Genomic DNA, 22330 nt, shown 5'->3' with positions numbered 1-22330 from the left:
AGACCCAAAAAGAAACAAAACATTAATATCCATAGAAAAATATCAATCCCTTGCTTCAAGGGATTTCCCTTTGGAAATCTATTTCTGTTATGTATCATCAGTTTCATGGTTCATTCTCTGAGTGCAAATCCTTTTTTACAATTAAATTAGAAAATGTTGTCATCTTGGTGAAAAAACAAGACACATTTCTTCACAGGAGGTATAACTGAGAAATCTGAAGAAATCAAAAGTTTTATGTTGTATCGCTACTTTAAAAAAAAGATAATGTAGATTTTTGAGCTACTGGTATTAATGTTGATTTTTTGCTTTAACACTGTACTTTGCAAGAAAATTAAATCCACCATGACACTGCATAGATTATTTCATAATATTATTTTGAAATAAATGAGTAACTCTGCTTTTGCAGGGAAGAAAATTACTACTACGGACATTAGATCAGTGTGAAGAATTGACACACCTGCTGCTCATTGCACTTGCCAGTGTTTTCCACTTTTCAATATTCTGCTGTAGAGAAAGGAGCAGTTTAATACTCATTTTGTAAAAGAATAAGACGATGTAGTGTGGAACCAGACTCCAGCAACTGTGATAAGCGAAGACATACTTTCACATCCCTTTCATCAGTTGCTCAACTGGTAAATTGCACTGTATCCTGTTACAGCTCTCAGCAGGGTCACATCCTATCCTGTTTCAGAAAAGGGTGTTTGACTTGAGAAAAAGAGTAGGATGGAACTGTACTGCGAGAGAAAAGGACTCTACTGGCAAATTACCTGCAATGTCAAGAGATGAGTAAAAATCTGTGAATAGTGCTAGGAATTATCTGAGAATGTCATAAAAGAATACAACTAGTGAACAGTAATTTTCGACAATTTCCCTTGTCTTCTCTGCTGGAGTTAAGCAATTAAGATAGTCTTACTGAGATATGGAAATGCAAAAGGCAAGTTATACTTCCTAGCAAAATGAAGAGAAATCAAGTAATGAATAGAGACTTCATTATTTTCAAGGCAAGATTTTAATAAATTGGGCCCTAGGTTTCCTGGACTAAGTTCCTCTGCTCACATTTCCAGGTAAAGTATATAAAAGTCCACTGAAGATTAAGCCTCATTTCACAGCACAGCACTCTCATTCAAGGCTGTGAAGATCAGTGGTAGTACTGAGGCTGACAAAGCTGGCCTAAAGTCCTGAAATTCAGCATGGGAAGGGCGGTAAGAATCGCAAACACCTGAGGTGATGGCGAAAAATCCAAGCTGACAAGCAAGCAAGCCTGTGGGTGAACAGATTTCTGAGGGCCTGAAACTTGATTTTCTTTTAAATGAAATTGTTCGTCTGTCATGAGATCAGATAAAGACTGGATACTTCAAACATGCGGATGTTTGGCTCATCATTTCTAGAGTGTAAAACTGCTGATCAATAACTGTAATTATGGAATGGAAACTAACCTGTTGTCTTTATAAGTTATGAAACAAAACTATTTATATAACACAAAAAACCACAGTGACGAGAGAAAGATTCTTAGTATGACTAAATCAATCACCAAATTGCATCTCTTGAACATCCTTGTGAAACACCTAACTCCTGGAGATAGCAATCACAGGAGAGAAGAAAAATAACGACAGCAATAACAGTTATATTCGTACTGCAAAATATATGGATGAAATAAAACCAGCACCCACGTTTGTGTCACAAAATTGTTTCAAAATGAATCTGACGCAGAAGGAATGTGACTTACCATCAATAACACTCTCCTGAAGAGACCAATATTGATTGTCTCTGTGAGCAGGTGAATGCTAGCAATGTCCGCGCCACCACGGTCAGCTCCTACAGACACCCGGCTCGGATCTCCGCCAAAGCTACCGATGTTCTGCTGCACCCACTTCAGAGCTGCCAGCTGATCCAAAAGGCCCGCGTTTCCACTTGCCACAGAAGAGCCTGTTGTGAGGAATAAATCAATCAATTTGAAAAGAAAAAAAGAAAAACATTTGAATTTTTTGTTAACTGCTACAGCTCAGGTATCAATAATGCACATTACCACTACTTCTGGTGAAAGCAAGAGACAACAGATAGTTTGTCAGAACTGCAAACCAAAAATCTGGACTGATCTGCCAAACCATTACTATGCATCCTTATTCGTTAAGTGCTTGAAATAATTATCACTCCAGTTTCCAAGCTTCATTCCTTTGAGGCACTGAAACAGGTTGCCCAGAGAGGTGGTGGATGCCCCGTCCCTGGAGACACTCAAGATCAGGCTGGATGGGGCTCTGAGCAACCTGATGTAGCTGTAGGTGACCCTGTTCAGTGCAGGGGAGTTGGAACAGATGGCCCTTAAAGGTCCCTTCCAAATCAAATGATTCTATGATTCTGTGATGATTTAGTCTACGATTTAGATGCCTAATGGTGGGAGACATGAATCCAGGTTGAGGTTGAAACTAAAACATTCTAAGGAACTTGAACTTAGAATGAATTAAAATCAAGCAAAAATCAGTGTTTGACTATTTATCTGGAGCATACCTCACTGCATCTTTCTGCTTCCTATACCCATTTTACACCTACCTTGCCTAACCAATTATATGTCACATCATCTTTGATTTCTTTAACCACACTTAAGGGTAATATTTTCTAATTTATAATATTTTCATATAAATACTTTGAGATTGATGTACAACTGATAGATATATGAATTATAACTATTAATGATTTTGTTTCCATGAAAATAAATGAAAAAATAATTAATCATGTATTCCCAACGTTTAGGTATCACCACTGGAAAGACTTTATCTTCCACACCAGCCCGTGGTAAGCTAGTCTTTCAATTAATAGGAAAATAACACTGAAAACATCTAATGATGCAAATCCCAAGGCCAGCTTAGGCTTATATCTACAAAAGCACAGGTAAGTAATTCCTACACAATCTCCAAGAGAAAGAAAAAATGATTATTCATTCACTATCTACTTCATTTTAATTCACAATGGGCCATTTATTTTTAATGGTTTAGAATTCTCCACATTCAAAACTAGAGAAAAACCTAGCAGAAGGAAGAAAAGCCAGGAATAGAAACACAGCTGAAACTATCTTTTTATTCCATTGCCAGGATCAAATGGTTCACTTTTAAAGAGTAAACTCTGGAAATAGGGAAGGAAATGAACAGGCAGTGGAATAAAAATCTGTCACTTTGTGGACAGACAACCCTGTGTCAGGCAGAGTGGTGGAATGCATACATTGTGTAGTAGATTCTGCATGCCTTCCGTAATGAATTACTGAGACATCGCAGCTGATTTAAGTAGCAGAACAGAATGTAGTGGAGGCCAGATTACTGATAGCCTTGTTTGTCTTAAAGATACCCACATCACAACAGCCATCACTGTAATTCTCCTTTCAGAAGTACAGCAAATAACTAAATATATGGCTCTGAAATTACTAACTTCTGCCTATAGCTATAGCCTCAGCTGATCAGGTCAAGCCACCAGAGTGAAGCAACGGCAATAAATCCTCCCTGGACTGTCTTATGAAACCTAATTTTAAGAGCTTGCTGCAAGCATCCTGACAGCTCCCCAGAGGATGTGAAATCCATGTAAATGTTATAGCCACACAATGTGCCTTGCTACCAGTATGCTAAAGAGAAATACCAAGGAGGGAAATACAACTAGTTCCTTCTGCTCTGGCAAAAACCACAACCAGGTTGTGAAATCTACCATGCTGGGGAACTGGGGCATGCACTGGCATCCACAGCACTTAGACTAAAAGAAATCTGTCCTTTCACTTCTTGAGTGAATCTTTTTCACTCCTTGAGTCACAGCCTGTTGTATAAATCTCATGAGCAGTCTTTTTACAAAAAAAAAATTACACTCCTGGGGCCACAGGAGAATAAAAAAAAAAAACCCTGCTGTTCAGGAGGAAGCAGACAATGTCAAACATACGCATTTCTGTTATTACTAAAGTGGAGAAAAACAATGGTGCTAAATTTAGACATGAAGATCCTGTTTCATATAACTTCGTGGTCTCTTTTAGAAGAATCAGGCCTAAAAGACATGGCCATCTTCTCTAATCCCTCGCCATCTAAATCACTGGCAATTCATCTTAACATTTCTGGGTGCAAAGCCAGAGATGAGGTCACTAGTAAGAATGTGTCACATTTATAACATTAATGGTGGACAGCAAATCAAATTAGACTTTCAGTGTATTCAGAAGTGTGAGTGAGTTTTAACTCCCTGCAAAAGCTCTGTCAGTAGGATACCAAAACAACAGCAGGACTAACAACAGCAACAAAAAAAGGAAATCTCTTGTTTTTCTCTCTGTCCTTCCTCCCCCAAAGACCTCAATTTAACCCTTCATTTCCAGTTTTGCAATTCATGGCAAGTCAACAGGAGAGAATTCTGTACTTTGCTTAGCTGGACACTGAAAATGATATTGCTTACAAGTTATGACTTTCATTAGTAATTTCAGGAGCTTCTAACAACCTAGTTTCTAGTGTCACCCAAATCCTAAGAGGACTCTTTCCTCTTTGAAAATGATGGACAACTTCCAGTGGATCAGGATTCATCCAAGACTTTCAGCAAAAGGAACTATCCACATGAAAAAGAGGTTGGAAAATTCATCCTGATACTTCAGCTATGGGCTTTAAGATAAACACTGCTATGTAATACTAAGTCCAGATAGCAGTTTCCACTTAGCAAGAAACCTAGGTGAGATTCACAAGGCTGAAGGAGGTTAGTGGGTAATGCGTGAGCAGTACTGCGTAATGGAAGCTTGCTCAACATGTATCCACACTTCATTTGACTCTAGCCAGAATGCAGCCACAGCACCACTTTCATAAACATCCGGTTTGCAGTGATGAAAACAGTGATTCTTTCCCCAGATACACCTATCACCAACTTCACATCTAAAAATGAGTAAAGAGTCTGCTGTGAACTCTCTAGTTAAAGAATAAGCTTTGCTGAGAGTGAGCTTTGAACAAAATCGGACAAAAGGAGAACAATGACAAATAGCTGCAGCAATAACCCCAAATTAGGCAAAATTCATAGTGTTGCCAATGATGAATATTCAGAAGAGTTACGTGGCAAAGTATATTGGTCTGGCATTTGCAAGTTTGGAAAAAAATAATCTCCTAAAGGATATACAGCTACTAATGTGTCCACGGGAGAGAACAAGGATTGCCCACCAGGTAGAGGGAGCCAGAACTCCCTTTGCAGTTATTTCTTGGCCATTTCCACTCCTCCCCCATAATACAGTCAAAGATACAGACTTCTAAAAAGTCCTAAGTTTTGTGTTTTTTTTTTTTAAGCATAACTGTTATAAAATGCAATTAAGCCCACAGTTGCATTTATTCTAGAAATCCATGACTTACCAACACTAAGGAAGCCAAAAACACCAACCCTGTAGTTTGCTGTTACAACAATTGCGTTGCTGATCGCAGCAAGGTATGAGCCATCTATGATCGTCTTTCCTGCCTCAGCATTGTCACTCCCTCCATTGTGGAAGAACAGCAACACTGCCATGTTTTTGACCTGCAGTGACAAATAACAAAGTCAGTATTCCTGTTGCCAACTCACTGATGAGAATACAATCTTTCCAATTAAAATTATCTAAGCTGTTCATATTCTCTAACATTGAGAATAATGACAGGACCTCTGCTTACAAGACTAGGCATAAACTGTCTGTAATGAACTTCACACCATTTAAGAGCATCCTGCATGCTGTATCCTGTACAAAGAAGACCTAATAGCACAATTATGCTTTTCTAACAGCTGGTGTTTGGACTAGATGATCTTGGTCTTTCCCAACCTTAATGATTCTGTGATTCAATGAATCAGTTTATCTCAAGGCAGACTATCCCACTGATTTGGCCAGTGACCACCTGGTAGGCTTTTCTTTGTTGAAACATGTCCTCTTTACAGAAACACTCAGTTCAAGGAATAGGGAAGCTGGAGAAGGAAATGTCCTGTTAGTTTGACTCTGTGAGCAGGATGAACTCAATACCTGTGTAGGGCTGTTTCCTCTGCTCCAGTCTCCTAGGATAGGAAGGAACTATAATGGACTGCTGCTCCTTTCAGAGCCAATTCAATTTCCCTCAGAAACTGAGGATTTTAAAGCTTGTGAAGGGTCTGGAGTGTAAGTCTTATAAGGAATGCTTGAGGAAACTGGGATTGTTTAGTGTGAAGAAGAGGAGGCTCAGGAGGGACCTTATCACTCTCTACAACTCGCTGAAAGGAGGTTGCAGTGAGGTGGGGGTCTGCCTCTATTCCTAGGTAACTAGTGATAGAATGGGAGATAACGGCCTTAAGTTGCACCAGGGGAGGTTCAGGTTGGATACAAGGAAAAAATTATTCTCAGAAGAGCGGTGAGGTATTGCAACAGGCTGCCCAGGAAGGTGATGGGGTCACTATCCCTGGAGATGTTTAAGAAACGTGAAGATGTGGCACCGAGGGACATGATTTAGTGTGCATGGTGGTGATGGGATGACGGTTAGACTATATCATAGTGTTTTTTTCCAAACTTAATGATTCTATGACTCTATGATTCAATGATTTTTCCCAAAACAGCACCACATCTGTGTGCACCCTTCTCAACACTTGTGGCTGGGCTGCCAGTGCACAGAAAGTACAACAGCAGAACTGCACAGGAGGCTCCAGTGCATCCCAGCAGACTATGACCCCATAAAAAATGACACTCAGAAGACATACCAGTGAAACATATGGTGTTTTGTGTATGTTTTGTTGTTTTTTATCCCCCCTTCCTGCTGCAAAGAGCAATGTAGCCTGTTCCCATGCTAGAAAGGTTTATTTTCGAGTGCAACCTCAATTTTACATTTAGCATGTTCAATCCCTGTCACCCTCCTCAGGGCCTCAGTAGTGTGGCACACATACACAAACACACATACACACACATCTTACTTTCTGCTTTGGCAGCTGTTGGTGTTTTTCAAAGAAAGGCTGGTGGCCCCTGCAGCAGCACCAAGTACATCTGAGGTTTGTTTTCTCCTACAGCTAGAGGGCATTGAGCTTTGCTGCTGTAATTTTTTGGAAGGAGCTTAACTAAATATAGCAAGCACATCTGCTCTGGAAAAAGTGGTTTCCAGCAGAAATGCCACTAGGTGTACTCTAAGAGGAGCAGCAAAGAAGCAATGGCTGTAGCCTCCTGCAAAAGTACAGGAAGGAAACTGTTCTCACTGCCCTTAACTGGTCACAAATCCGTGCACTGATAGAGAACTGCTACCTCCCCTCTCTCCCTCTCTCATCTATCTGGATAATTATTTCAGAGGCCTCTTATGACCACTGAAAGATTACCAAGGAAAACCCAGAAAGTGCATGAACTGAAACGTGCAGCTTTAAGGAACTACTGATTCCGCGGAAAAATTACTTAATTCACTGTGCCTTGTCACTGGTTCCCATTTCTGCATGGCACAAAGCATGGACAGAAAGATGAGGGGAAGCAAAGAACTTGTTTTCCCATGGAAATTCATTGTAAAATATGACTGCATTGAACCATGGCAGCTAAGACCACAGGAAACGTGATGCTGAGCCTGCTCAGTCATCCGCTCACCGTGGTTAAACTCGAGGTTGGAAATAGGCATTTCCCGCATGTCCACAGTGGGACCACCACACTCTGACCTCCACATGCCCTCTAAGGCACAAATTACAGAACACTGAACAATCTTACGCAATGCTGTTGGGATGAAAAGATAAGAAGCTGAAGATTGGAGATAAAAAGGGCAAAACCGAGTGTGATGCAACACATATGGAGCAATTTAGGGGAAGATGTAGCACTAGGGCTGTACCCAGTGCCTGGATGAAGCATTTTCCTTTTTAGTCTGCACTGAGCAATGACAGATACCTCTTCTACATAAAGGTATGTTTTCATGAAATATAACTTCAGCTTTAATCCCAAAGGACTGCAGTCTCAGAGCTCATGGATTTGGGGATTTTAGGTGAAGGCTATTTACCACAACTGCCTTCCGATTTCTTGTTAGCCATTTTAAGAGAACAGCACAATTCTTTGCATGCTGTAATTGAACTATGCCTCACAAAATGAGACATTTCATATTATCTCTCTCTGTATGTACTTACTAGACAATTAATTTGTTGTACTATACATCAGCTGCTGGATAATTTATTTGGAATAGAAGTAGATTTACACCATGTTCTCAGCAGTAGAATCCATGAGGTGCAAGAGCGTAAAAGCAGAGGAAACACAAGCCCTTGACTAAAGCCTTCTGGTATCAGCTGCAGCTTCTACACTCACCATCAAAGAACCATAGAAAGATTTGGGTTGGAAAGGACTTTAAGCCCATATAGTTTTAATCCCCCTGCCATGGGCTGCTGGCCACTCACCAGATCAAGTTGCCCAAGGCCCCATCCAGCCTGGCCTTGAATGCCTCCAGGGATGGGGCATCCACAGCTTCTCTGGGTAGTCTGTGCCAGTGCATATAAGTTTGTCTAAACCATCACTTGATTACTAACTCAGTCAAAGTACCAGTGCAAGGCTCTAGCACAGCACAGTTGGCTGCTGGGCTGTTGTGGGCCACCACGTTCCTCATAGACATGTGGCAACTGCCCAGCACAAGGTTTTGTGTGGTATCCAGCAATGAAATGCAGACAGATTAACTTCGAGGTGTAAATTCTGTACAAAGACTTCCAGCTGAGGCACACACAGATGTCTCCAGACAGCTTAGCTAGCAAGGGATTTCTTTGGGGGAAATCAGCAGCTCCGCTGTCATCTTATGCATGCAGGTGCCCAGGCCTCAAAGGGGACAGAGGCTACAAGTCAGCTGAAAGTCTGATAATTCAGAACCAGCTTTGGGGTAGGCCTGTAATGTAGGCCTCCCATGTAACTAGTGATAGGATGAGAGGTCTCAAGTTACACCAGGGGAGATTCAGTTTGGATATTAGGAAAAATTTCTTAGAAGGAGTGGTGAGACAATGGAACAGGCTGCCCAGGGAGGTGGTGAAGTCACTGTCTCTGAAGGTGTTCAAGAAATGTGTAGGTATGGGACTGTGTGGCATGGTTTAGTGGGCATGGTGGTGATGGGTTGGCTGTTGGACCTGATGATCTTAGAATTCTTTTCCAACCTTAATGATTCTACAATTCTATGGTTCTTCAAACCTCTAATAGAGCACTTACTGAGTGATAATTAAGGCAGGGATAGATTTGAAACAGGCAACCTGCAGTGCTTTTAATACTACAGGATCACTTTTTAAGGAATTAAGCACACAAGAGGTGATGTCACAGGGAAGTTCTTCACAGAGAGAGTGGCGAGGTGCTGGAATAGGCTGCCTAGAGAGGCTGTGGATGCTCTGTCCCTGGAGGTGTTCAAGACTGGGTTGGATGGGGCCCTAGGTAACCTGGTCTAGTACCAGACCTGGAGGTTGGTGGCCCTGCCATGGCAGAGGGGTGGAAACTTGATGATTCTTGGGGTCCCTTCCAAATCAAGCCACTCTATGATTCTATGATACAATAAGGATGGGAATAACACATGCAGGTAACAGCAGAAAGGGAGAGGTTGTGTTTTCTGCTCTTATTTAGAAGAGAGTTTCAAGCTTTAATCTTGCATTTGAAGCCTCTGCAAATCAAGCTGAAATGCAGCTACGCTCAAGTAATGCAACAGGTGTTGATGGTTATAGGCAGAAAAAAGTACCTCAGGAGTGCCAGTTTTATTTGGAGGGTTATGTGGTACACGTAGCTATGGAAGCAAAATGACTTGATGTTATTCGTCTTTTCAGTGCTTGACACTAAGAGTCCTTTGGTGGCAGGGAGTAGTGCCCAAATAATGCTCTTATTCAGGCTTAAAATGCTACTGAACAACCTCTGCATTTGCTGCTCTCCAGGAGATTTTACATTTGAAATTTACTTAGCTAGTTTAACTTTCCATGGGAAAAAAAAATGTAAAACTCGCGCTCTCAGTATGTGAGTGAAAAACAGAACTCGCCACAAGAAGAAACAGGAAAATGCCATGCCTTCTACTCCCAGATACTTCTGCAAAAACAGAAGTTTTGGTTCTCCTAGGATGACACATATGAAACAGTGACTTGACCAGACATGCTTCTACCTTACACCTGTACAAAAAGACAGGAGGGATTAAAGTACAGTACTACTAAGGAGAAAAGAAAAGCCTCTTTATTCTATCAGATGGTAAAAAATGCAGTGCTTTCTAATAAGCTACCTTGAAAGCAGCATTAAGTGGAGATGGCAAACTGCCTGGGAGAGCAACCTGATGTTTTCGATAAACGATCACGTAAATCAATATCAGTCAATAAAGGATGCCTGTACTCAACACAAAATGACGGTCTGGGACTGCAGGGAGAAAAGTTATTCTTCATAGTGATTAAAATGGCCCTGCATGGGGCTGCGCGCTCTGCTGCCAGAGGTAGCTCTGAGGTAGCCAGGGCAGCTCTTTCCAGACATGCAGTGTGACAGAGACATCATTTGATGTCACCTTCTGAAAATTATGGCGGAAATAAATAAAAGCCCTGTTCCTTTATTCTAGGTTCGCTCATCAATGACAATGGTCAGTGTCTTATTCCCCACTCCCCCTGGAGTTTGGTCAATCATCTCAGTATGGCTCTAACATGAAGCTTTATTTTATATCTGTTTACAATAAGAAATTCAGGAGTTTTTACATGACGGCTTCTCAGGTTGCACCATTGGCCCAGTCATCTCTGAAAGTCCTATTTTAATGCAGTGTTGGCAGGGCACAAATTCAGCACTGCTTACTACCCTCTTTCCTCAACTTTGTCTCCATGGAGGTCAACAGGGGAGTAGTCACTGTGCGCTGTCACTCAACTGCTGGCAAGCATTGGTATGTTATTGTCTACTGGACACACCATATCACTTTAGGGACATCATTACCAATTCTGTCCCCAGCCTCTCTTCCTTTGCTGCCACATTCCTCTTGTGTTTTGCTTCTCGTTTTGTCTCTTCCAGCCTTTTAATTTTCTACCCTCTCAGTTTCCCAACAAAGCCTGCAGGGAGTAATTTTGCACCAGGAAAAACAACAGAGTGCTTAATTTAACCTTGCAGGCCTTTGTGAACACCACATGGAAAACAGTAATTTGCACCAATTAGAAGTGCTTTGAAAAGAGACAATACTTAGCTACAAAAAAATCTGCTCATCTACTTACCATGGTGACAGGAACAAAGACGTTCAGATATAAGCAGTCTTCACTGACAGAGTATGATGGGGTCTCTCTGTCTCCTGGCTGCCAGCAAGTTGACCTACAGAATTAGATTATTACAATATTACAATATAATATATTACAATAAAAACTTGTATTCTTTTTCCACCACTGCTATTTCTCCATATTTTGATGAACTGTTTGAGTTAATAAAATCTTTTATTCTGGATCTCAATCACATTTAATATTATGCCCTTCTACACCTCAGTAAGAAATAGGTGGGTTGTATGCAGTCATAGAAATGCAAAAAAAACCAAACACTTTGTATTTTCTTCTCATTTGATGACTGACTCTGAGGAAAGGCTGCCACCTGCTGAGGCAAGACCACAGCTCTTCCAACAGTTGGATATTTTTCTAATTTTTTTTTTAAGTCCTTTTTTTTTCTCCAGAAGTCTTTGTTCAGATCCATGTTGGTGTTAGGAAAAACTCCTTCACAGGAAGAGTGGTTTAGGAACATGATATAGCTGGCATGGTGGTGATGGGTTGATGGTTGGACTAGATGATCTTAAGAGCTTTTTTCCAACCTTAATCATAGAATCATAGAATCATAGAATCATAGAATCATAGAATCATAGAATCATAGAATCATAGAATCATAGAATCATAGAATCATAGAATCATAGAATCATAGAATCGCCTGGGTTGAAAAGGACTTCAAAAATCAGCAAGTCTCAACCCCCCTGCTAAGTGCAGGGTCGCCAACCACTAGACCAAGCTGCCCAGAGCCACGTCCAGTCTGGCCTTGAATGCCTCCAGGGACGGGGCATCCACAACCTCCCTGGGCAACCTTTTCCAGTGCGTCACCCCCCTCTCTGTGAAAAACTTCCTCCTAATATCTAACCTAAATCTCCCCTGTTTCAACTTAAAACCATTCCCCCTTGTCCTATCGCTATCTACCCTCACAAACAATCGATCCCCCTCCTGTTTATACGTTCCCTTCAAGTATTGGAAGGCCACAATGAGGTCTCCCCAGAGCCTTCTCTTCTCCAAACTAAACAAGCCCAGTTCCCTCAACTTTTCCTCATAGGAGAGGTGCTCCAGCCCTCTGATCATCTTGGTCACCCTCCTCTGAACTCTTTCCAAGAGCTCCACATCCTTCTTGTGCCGGGGGCCCCAGGCCTAGACACAGTATTCCAGATGGGGACTCACAAGAGCCGAGTAGAGGGGGACCACCACCTCCCTCTCCCTGCTGACCACTCCTCTTTTAATGCAGCCCAGAACATAGTTGGCCTTCCGGGCTGCCATGATTCTATGATTCTAAAAATATTTATCTTCTTTCATTAAAGGAGTTGGTCTAATGTGAATTTCTTGGATAAAAATACTGTGCAACACCAGTATAATAAGAAACATACTTGTCAACACTTTTTATACACACAGAGGTTGAGGTGTTTCTGATTCTCTCAGTGCACCTCAATAGTGCCAAGCTCAAAAAATTTTTTTTTGAGTGAGTAACAGAAGATAGATGCAAAGCGTTTCACTGGCACTGGGAATTCCACAGAGCACATTAACTAAGGTCCCTAAACGTTTCCTCATTGCAACACTAGACATTGTCTTCAGTGGGAGAACATACAGGTAGCTGAGCCTTACTCAAGTCCTACGAGACACCACGGTGTTTCTGCATACACCAAGAGCTGATGGTGAGTATGTTAACCTAACATCACCATGCACAGAAGATCTCACCAGATCCCTCCAATGTACGTAGATGAGGCTGAGTGCCTCGTGTGGTTATGCTGTTAACACCCCCATAACTCAGGTGCGACCAGATGAGACCACCAAAGGACAAATACTCTTCAAACTCTCACAGTGTCATACCTCTTCACTCAGTTAATCATAGCCTTTGCTGGAAGCTTCTGGTGACAAATACCGAGTAATGGAGGGGCCAAACAGCTTCCTCACAGCTGATACATCTCTAAATCTGTAGCCTCAGGATAGAATAACACAGGAACTCAGTAGACTTTAGCTGCCTTGGAAGATATTAGCTTAGAAGATATTAGTAGATATTAGCAGCCTTGGAAGCATTCAAGACACTAAACCCCATCTCTCAGCTCTTACTTCTGGAAATTCCTATAAAGAACATCCATGGAACCCTTCCATCAACTTCTCTCCTTTTCACTGTTTTGCATCTTCAATTTCGTGTTTCTCGTTTTTCACATTTTTTTTTTCCTTGCAGCCCTTCTCTCTCTTGATGTCTGCTAGGAAACTGTCAGCTTTTTACTGATAAGAACATGATCAGTTAACAGTTCTCCTGTATTAACTTCCTACATATGTCTACAGCATAGCTTACTCAGATGTGTTTTGTATGCTCTGTATTTTGCTTTCTATTAGATACACTATGAGAAAGGCCCTTGTTTCTATTTACTGCTGTATTTCTATTTCCTGCTTTATTTTGTTTTGTTTTTTAAAAAAAATCCACAGTCCTGATACATTCCACAGCATGTACACTTCTAGCAGTGTCACCCAAACCTTGCTTTATTTCATTAAGAAATTCACATTCAAAACTTGTCATTTTTGTCTCCCAAAGAAAAAGTTCAGAGTCATGTCACAGGGCTAAATGAAACACAAATATGCACACAGAGCTTATATCTGTAGAGTACCTCCAACCTAAACTCTGTAAACCAGATGAGCAGTGGTGTCTATACAGCCCCAAAGAGGCAGGGCTACCCACCAGGGAACATTAGATACAGAGACTTTGGAGGAATTTAACCCATCTGCTAACATGATTCCTGTGTTTTGAATCCTGATAATACATTACCTAAAATACATAATGCTTCAGCACTATGACCAAGTAATTTAACAAATATTTGCCCTCTAAGAGTTTTTGTACAGAAAAGCCTAATCGGGCCCTGAGCCAGATAAAATTGGTTAAACCAGCATTAAAATGTCCCTTGTTTGACTCAATACTCCACAGATTTATGGCTTATCAGGACCAGAATGTTTTTCTGTAAATTCTGTAAACTCTCAGAATTAAAATGGATTGATGGTAGACAGTATATGTGCAGTTATGCATAGATTCAGGTCAATGTACCTAAAGCTGCCTTTTTCCTTGATTTGCTCGCATGCATTCACAAACAGAGGGAGAAATTATTCTTTTTACTAAACAAAGTCCCAAACATTCATCTGTATGCTACGGTCTCCTTTGCAAGAAAAGATGTGAATAATTTGGCCATCACTATTCTCACACACCTAGGTGAAACAAGTGCTTCTGCAGATAATCACAGGAATTCCTTACCGAGCCACGGTAGCATTCCAGGTTTTCTCCCAGGCAAATGGTTCTGGAGGATTAAATCGCCTCTCTGCAAGAGGAGGTGCAGCGTAGGGAATCCCAAGGAACTGGCTGATATTTTTCCACTCTGAGCCGATCCGTACTGCCTTGGGTTTGCCAATCAAATCACCATGGGATGGAATGTACACAGATGGAGCTAAATCTGATTCAGAAATGGGCAGGACTAAATCTAATGGGGGTGGAGAGAAACAAAAAATAATTTGCTTTTTTAAGTTAGCACCATTTCAGAAATGAAAATTATCCATTTGAAATTCAGGCAAATGGGATTAAGTTATGTACTCCACTTCTGTAAATGGGACATGGATAAAATTGTGTTGTTTCTCCACTTGAAATACTTCACATTGTGCAAGATATTAGCTAATAGGTACATATATTTATCTAATGTGCTTTCAAACCCCTTTCTCAAAAATTTCTTTCCATTAAGACAGCTAATGAATATGTATATTTGATAATTTTTTACTAAAAGAAAGAGATTTTCAGATTTTTCAGATTCTCCTCCACTCCCAACTCTAAAGACCAAGATACTAAACCTTTAAATATTTATAGAAGATCAGAGAGAAGAAAGACAACACATCTCATTTAGGCTGCCACCAGGACAGATTTACATCTCAATCTCCTTATTTTTTGATTGCATAAAATTATGAAATATTCCTAAGTATGAATCAGTTTTGTTTTCTTTTGTTTTAATATAAGGATTACCTGGACCATTGGCCACATATACAAAAGAAAAGTCTTTCAATAATCTTAAGTAATCTTTTTATTCAAACAGAACTAAGAGATATCAAGTACTATTCCACTCTTAAAATAATCTATACTATATGCAGGAACCAAATTCTAAGGCATATGACTAAACCCAAAGCAGTTCATAAACACATCCAAGACTAGCTTTTGCTTCAGAGTCGGTGATTTTGTTCCATTTGATGATAAATCCATTTATCTCCCACTGAGTTTGATCTAGAAGCTTCTCATTAATTGCCATTTTTTTTTTACAGAAACCTTAGTGAACAGAAAAGGAAATATTTTTTCCCTCTCCTCTTATTGTTACCTGTTTCCTAATAAAAGATATAATCAGTGTCATATCAAAAGAAAGCATTTAAAAATATCAGAGAATGAACTAACAGAACATAAAGCTTCAAATAAGTACAGACCTAAACAATAAAATCTTTAGCTCCCTGGACACCCCTATTTCTATCTGAAACCATTTTCACTTCTTTTAAAAGTTGACCTCAGGTGTTTTTTGTGTGGCTGTTCTTTGCTTTTGTTCTTTTCTTTAATATATAGTACTTAAGACTTTTGATTGATAATGGAGTTTCACCATTTTTTTGTGTTATTCACAGAATTTAGAAGGAAGAAGAAAGAAACAACGACTGCAAATTAAGAGGAAGGAGCTGGACTTTCGTTACTGTTTTTTTGTGGGTTTCTTTTGTTTGTTGTTGTACCATTTTGTACATTCCAGAACTTATTTTATAGGCCAAATTTCCTTTATTTCCTTCAGCAGGTAATGTTATGATTTTGTGGGTTTTTTTTTTCTTTATTATATATAAAATAGTATTTAGGGGACATTTTCCCACCCTGTTCAGCCTAACTAAAACAATAATGGACGCCTATCTAGGAAACTTCCATAATACTTTATATCTACTGTTGTATTAGGCGTGTTACGGGGCATTCAGGCTGTAACGCGGAAGGCCCTTCCCCGTTTCGCTCTCTATTGGTTAACCTACTTTACTTGAACCCGTGTCGTAAGAAGGAGAGGCTGTCCTTCTTTGTTTTCATAACAAGGTGTATAACAACTCCATATATGGCCTTTCAGAAGTAAGAGGTCAGAAGCGGGATATTTAATATGATTGGCCAGAAGCCTGCGTGAGCTTCTGGAACAGTCCAGTAAAAAGATAAGAAATACTATATAGTTGTGTAACTTTTACCAATAAAGGCCATTTTGCTGCATATCATATTGATGCTACGTGCAGTATTTGGCCAGAACCAGGTTTAGGTTCTCTGCGTGCAAGGATAATACGAAAAGGGTCGCCGGAGTTCGGTAACAATCTACTGTTTCCTCACTCTCATAAATGAGAATTGCACCCAGGCCTCCACAGTTGAGTTCCTCCATTCATAACCTTACAGCTCTTACCTTGTCTCCTGTAGATGTACGTAGCTGGCTCTTTGAGTAGAACCTGACAGCTGTGCCCTTGCAGACCATGAGAGCATATCTGTGTATCGGGGTAAAAAAGGCATCTTATTGCTGAAGCCTGGATTTCCAGTGTAACTACTGCACATGTCTGGTTCCTTGAACATGCTGTGAGGTGAAACATGAAGAAAAAGAACAAATCAAATGTGTTCTTAAAGTGATTTGTATTAAATTGTTAAGAGATACTTAAAAGAAATGTTTCACAACAGGTCAAACAACAAGATTACTTGTCCCCATTATTTTTCAAATGTTCTCCAAACTAGCAAAGGTAATATCAGCCTTAAAATGGAGCATTACAGCAAGAGAACTGCTCTCACAGATTTTAAGAGAAATAAAAAATCTTCTAATAAGCCACTGAAGACCTCAAGTGAATTCACACAGTCCCCAGGTCAGACTCCTGATCTGAGAAATTCCCTTTTCCGTGACTACAGCCCAACTCCTGCTTCACCTCACTCCCAGTCAACCTGCCCTCACACACTGCAGTGACCTGTTACTTTAAGTAATGGCAGGTTCTACCATGTCTCACATATGGATCTAGTCACACAAGAGCACTTCTTAACTGTTCTTTAGAAAATAATGACATCATCCCTTCCATTATTTGCTACTGTATTCTCAAAATGGCTGAAGAAGAGATCTTTAAAAATATGTAAAATAAGTTTATCTATATTGGATGGGGGGATAGGGAAGGAAGTCTTCCTGATGTTTCATTCTCACACGCCAATATGCTCTGTAAAGTTACGGAGAAACATTTCTTACCAGATAGACAATAGTCTTTGGCAGTGGCAAAGTCGTTGGAAATATCCCTGCTAACATGCACAGCTTCAAAGTTTGAGATGGTTGAATCCATGAGAGCAGAGGACACATTTAAGGGTTGCCATGCATCCAAATACTCTGTAAAATGATTAATTGAAAATCGTAGAGACAAATAGTAGAACAAACAAACAAACATCAACAAGAAACAACAACAGAGGAAGATCATAATAGAAATAAAAGCACTTAAAGTTACCCAGCAAGAGATTTTCACCTTCCTTTACATCAACTGGGAATAATTTAAATATAACATTCAAAGGCTTTGATTGACTGGGGAGACTAGCTCTATTTGCAGAGGCCATGCACAGCTAGGTTTACAAAAGTATTCAGTTTATTAAAGAGGAAACTGAGAGCAGCTCTGTCCAGGTCTTATGCATGTAATCACCACTGATTTAAATAAAAGCTATCTGATAAAAACTTACAGGCCTAATTACATTAAAGTACATGGATCCTAATACTTCCACATAAGTGCCTGAGCAGGCACAGCAACTAACTCCTTTGACGGCAAGTAAGCATCCTGCATATGACCAAGCACTTCTGGTCAGAAATAGAAATCTCTATATACGACAGGAGCTGCTGTTCTAAGTTACACTTAGATAATACACTAAGATACCTAGTCACAGCCAGGGTAGGTATCTACATCTGAATTAATCACACAAGACTCCTTTTATTATCAGGAGGAAAAGATAGTTTTAGGATGCAGTATCTCCATCCTGAGTTAGATGTTTGCTTTGGGATGAGGAAAATCATCACATGGACTTCACTGAATACATGAGCCGGATGTCCATAATATCTCATGTTAATAGCTGAAACAGAGATGTCTACGTTACCTGCATATATATACATGTATATATGCATGTGTGCACATACAGATTAATTCCAATATTCATCATGTTCTGTCAAATTCATCATATTCTTCTCACAATTAATTTAAAGTAAAAATCCTAAAACATTTTCTCATTCAGAGATAAAAATATCTGTAGGCCATCAACTTTGCGCACACAGATAAAAAATAAAAGAAAACTCAGAAAAGAACGTGCTTTTAATTATTTTAGTTCCTTTCTACACATCAGTATGTTTTAAAAACAAAATGGCCCTAATGTGTACAGCAGAGTCCTAAACAGGAAATTGGTGTTACCCTTTCTGTGTAATTGTAGGATGGGGACAGAGCTTAGTCAGCTGCAGCCTTGCTATTCTTGGCGAGCAGTTCTTGTCCTGTTGCTTCAGTTCATTTATTTACCACACAGATGCAAAAGTTATGATTCATTTGGCTCATTTCATTAAAGATTAAAGACCCCTATGTCTTTTTTATCCCTTTATGTGGGATAAAGCAAAGTTAATAATACATAAAGGCACAATGATCTCTTTCCAGCCCATGCTAAAGCACAGAACAGTGGTCATTCATGACGCAAGAACCAACAGTTCATACATTCATACCTAAACTATCTTTTCCTTTGCTTATTTTTCACCTTGAATCTCACATGAAGGGCCCTTGCAACCTCCTACTACTGGGGGGGGGGGGGGGGGTTCCGTTCCTTTGCATTCTCACTCCTGGAAGGAGCATTCATATTTTCATACCAGATTTATACTGATGACTTCTAGTGGTTTCCCTTCCCATTACTCTGCCCAGCTGACCCCAAATGCAGATAAATGCAGAAACACTGAGGTTTTTTTTTTGATGACAGAGCATAACCCTTAGACCCAGAGCCATCCATGGCACCAGTATGGGCAGATATTTGTTGGAAAAAGAGATTTTACCCATTGGTTGTTTCCTTCTTCCCTTTCTCCCCTCCAGCTGCAGATACAGCAATGCCCACACACATCATTATGTGGGCAGAACAGAACTTTCCATATCTGACCTAAACTTGCCTCATCTAGAAACTGCTTTCAAAAGGCACACAGCATCAGCCTGGCACTGCCTTACTGAAAATGCATAATACACCTGATGGGCTGGAACACGTTCCTGGCTTATATATAGGTTAGGCCCTGCCCTTCTAAACCACATTTTGGCAATTGCTTTGATTGGATAATTACAATACACTGAATCCAGCCAGCCCTGTAACTTTTATTGCAAAATTATAAATGTCCCATAAAGAGAGCTTCTCTGTTCCAGATGTTCTTGTTTGGGTAGGCAAGGTTTTAAGAATGGATTTGCAAAAGGGCCCACACTGGTCTTCCCTCTCAAGTTGGAGGATCACAAGGCTGAAATAGATTTCCTGAGGGCATGCAGTCCAGCCTCCCACTGTCACACATAATTACACTGTAAAATCCTCTTCATAAAGTCATCAAAATCTTCATCACTGACTTCAGTGAAGGCAAGGAAGGGTCAGTTCTGAGTCTGCTGGAAAATCTGGCATTGAGTACAAGGGACTAGAGATACAGAAGTTCAATAAAATAACAAGTTAAATGTAGAAGAAAATTCATGATCTTGAGGAGACATATAAATCAGATGAGGTTTACATGAGGTTAATAAGGTATATAAATAAAATCTTTAGGTCTACTGTGCCTAATTTATATTTGAAAGATAAATTCAGATCTTGATTCTGAAGATTGTGAACCACATCTAATAGTCCATACTCAAGCCAAAAAAAACTTGTAGACTGAACTCAGTGTTTTATATTCTTAGACTTCAGAGGTATCTGTTCTGCGTGCGTTTGGTGGGGGGTTTTTTGTTTGTTTTTGTTTGTTTGTTTTTCTCTCTTCAGTGAAGGCTGCTAGACTGTCAGTATACCAATGATCTCTGGAAACAGTGCATTGTCAGCTCAGAGTGGACCTGCAGAAAATATGATTCTAAAATGGAGTTGCACCCCATTTTTGTTAGGCTTCTGACAAGTGAATAACTCAAAATGAGAAATTTCCTTGAAACTACTGCATAACGACTATAATCAAACTTCAGACAAACATGTCCTAAACTATCAAATGTGTTACTTATGGCCTTCAGCAGCAAGCAATAGGGCTATTCTGATGTGAAATGCAAACTTTCTGCTTCCTTCAGTACTTCCAATTATAGTAAGTGGTACAGAACAGCAATGTAATAATATAACTGTACCACATATTTATTTAGTTTAAAATAAGTTGTTTCTAAGTAGGCTAAAATCTTCTTGGTTACAAACAAAAACAGAGTAATTCTAACAAGGAGGTCCAATGTGCTGTATGGGGCATGGTAGACCACTAGGAATGGATGAAAAAGGCTGTCTCTATTTTAATACCAAAAATCCCTCTGAAACATTCCCAATATTGCCGGAAAACAGGAAGATAGAGGATACTATTAATCACCAACAATCAGTAACACTTACTAGAAACAAGAGAGATTTCCCAGAGTCCTGTAGGCAAGACATGACCTAAAAGGTTGGCAAGGTATTCCAGTCCAAGGCTCTCTACCCTAGTGTCTAGTCATTTTCAGATGTTATTCTAAAGGATAATATTCACTTCATGAAGCCTTCAGACTGGTCTAGTGCTCTGTTTCACTAAGTAGCAGTAGGCAATAAGTGTGCTTGTGGTCTCAAGAAAGCCAAGGGGAAGGCAAGAGAAAAGACACCAGTTGTCCTAACCTCCCCCCCCCCCCCAAGCTTTCCACTGTCCTCTGTCACCTCACTGGATTGGTGACATGGAGGGGTCCCACAGCTGACTATATGCTGCAGCACCTCTACTACCATGAGCATCTCTGTTGAGACTGGAAATATCTCATATGCTGAGGTATCCTAACGGGAAACTTACTGCCATGGGAGAAAATCCAGTGGCTACAGCTCAGTGCTGCATCACAGGAAGGATGATAAACATGAAGGAATACAGAAGACAGAAATATGAAGTCTAACTGATCATCATATCTATATGCTTTGGTGGTTTCCCAATTAATTCCTTAAACTGAGTGGAATGGGAACTGAGCCCGTATGATCCACATTTCTGTATACAGTCTGCAGTCACATGCAGAGATCACCACTAGCAGCTGCCAGATCTTAGATATGTAGCTCTATCCAATTTTAAACTGAGGAATCTGAAGACACTAATGCTCATTAACATTTGGATAACTACTATACACAACTCGTAACTATGATGATAAATTTAAAAAGCAGAAATTAAACAACAGTCTTGCTCCTCCTCTGCATATATTCAGGAATACTTACAGGCTCTCCATTTTGCTTTCAGTATAAGTAATTTTCTAAAAAGCCAGGTAAGACATTTCACAGACTGTTTTACTTCTTTCAGTCTTAAAGACTTTCTGTGAAACACCTCTGCATAAGCTGTTTGAATAACAGCACTATGTGGCTAGAGGATACCAAATAATACAAGATTTCTCATGCAATTTTTTTTTTATCATCCTGTATCTTCAGCTGGCTGCAGGAAGTTCCACCTAATTATGAGACCGGACTATTTTGTCTTTCAAAGTAACATCCCTCCATATTCACAGAAATCAGCAGATTTCTTTTTTAAATACTATCATCAGTAAACCAAAACTGCAGAATGACTATATTAGCATTTTCAGCACGGGCAATCTTAAAATAACAGCTGTCCTTCCATGGTTAAAGTCATACATCATACCTGAAACTAGCCACAGATGGTTCCCTACTCACTCTTGTCACAGCACATGTACTTCTTCAGGGGAAAAAAATGCTCCAAATGTAACAAGTAGGACTTTCCCAATTTGTTCAACTTATCTACTTTTAGTAGATCAGCTGAGTATTATTTCTCAGCTAACAGAAACTGGGTCATACTCAGAACACGACAGCAGGAGCATGGTTTGCTCCATATGATACAGAAATCAAAGTAGAGAAAACAAATAGAAGTATTATTTTAGTTAAAGATGAAAACCACACATTCCATTAAATCTCCTACAGATTAATAAAGAAGGTGACCTGGAGAGTTCATTCTGATTTCAGAAAGGGTATCAC

The 22330-nt window shown here is 39.9% G+C and overlaps 1 protein-coding gene across 1 annotated transcript in view; it reads right to left on the bottom strand.

Moving 5' to 3' along the window:
• TG (thyroglobulin) overlaps window positions 1-22330 on the bottom strand; it is a 148073-nt gene that overhangs the window by 63438 nt on the left and 62305 nt on the right. The window contains exons 36-41 of the mRNA XM_021386419.1: window positions 17388-17522; window positions 16575-16739; window positions 14393-14615; window positions 11110-11203; window positions 5340-5499; window positions 1727-1926 (exon numbers count right to left, since the gene is read on the bottom strand). Of these exons, the coding sequence (XP_021242094.1) occupies window positions 1727-1926; window positions 5340-5499; window positions 11110-11203; window positions 14393-14615; window positions 16575-16739; window positions 17388-17522 (977 nt within the window). The remainder of the gene's footprint in view (window positions 1-1726; window positions 1927-5339; window positions 5500-11109; window positions 11204-14392; window positions 14616-16574; window positions 16740-17387; window positions 17523-22330) is intronic.

This window comes from Numida meleagris, chromosome 2, assembly GCF_002078875.1.
Source record: "Numida meleagris isolate 19003 breed g44 Domestic line chromosome 2, NumMel1.0, whole genome shotgun sequence".
Classification (NCBI taxonomy): Eukaryota; Metazoa; Chordata; class Aves; order Galliformes; family Numididae; genus Numida; species Numida meleagris.
The sequence above is the reverse complement of the archived record's forward strand: the minus strand, read 5'-3'. Positions and strand labels throughout refer to the sequence as shown.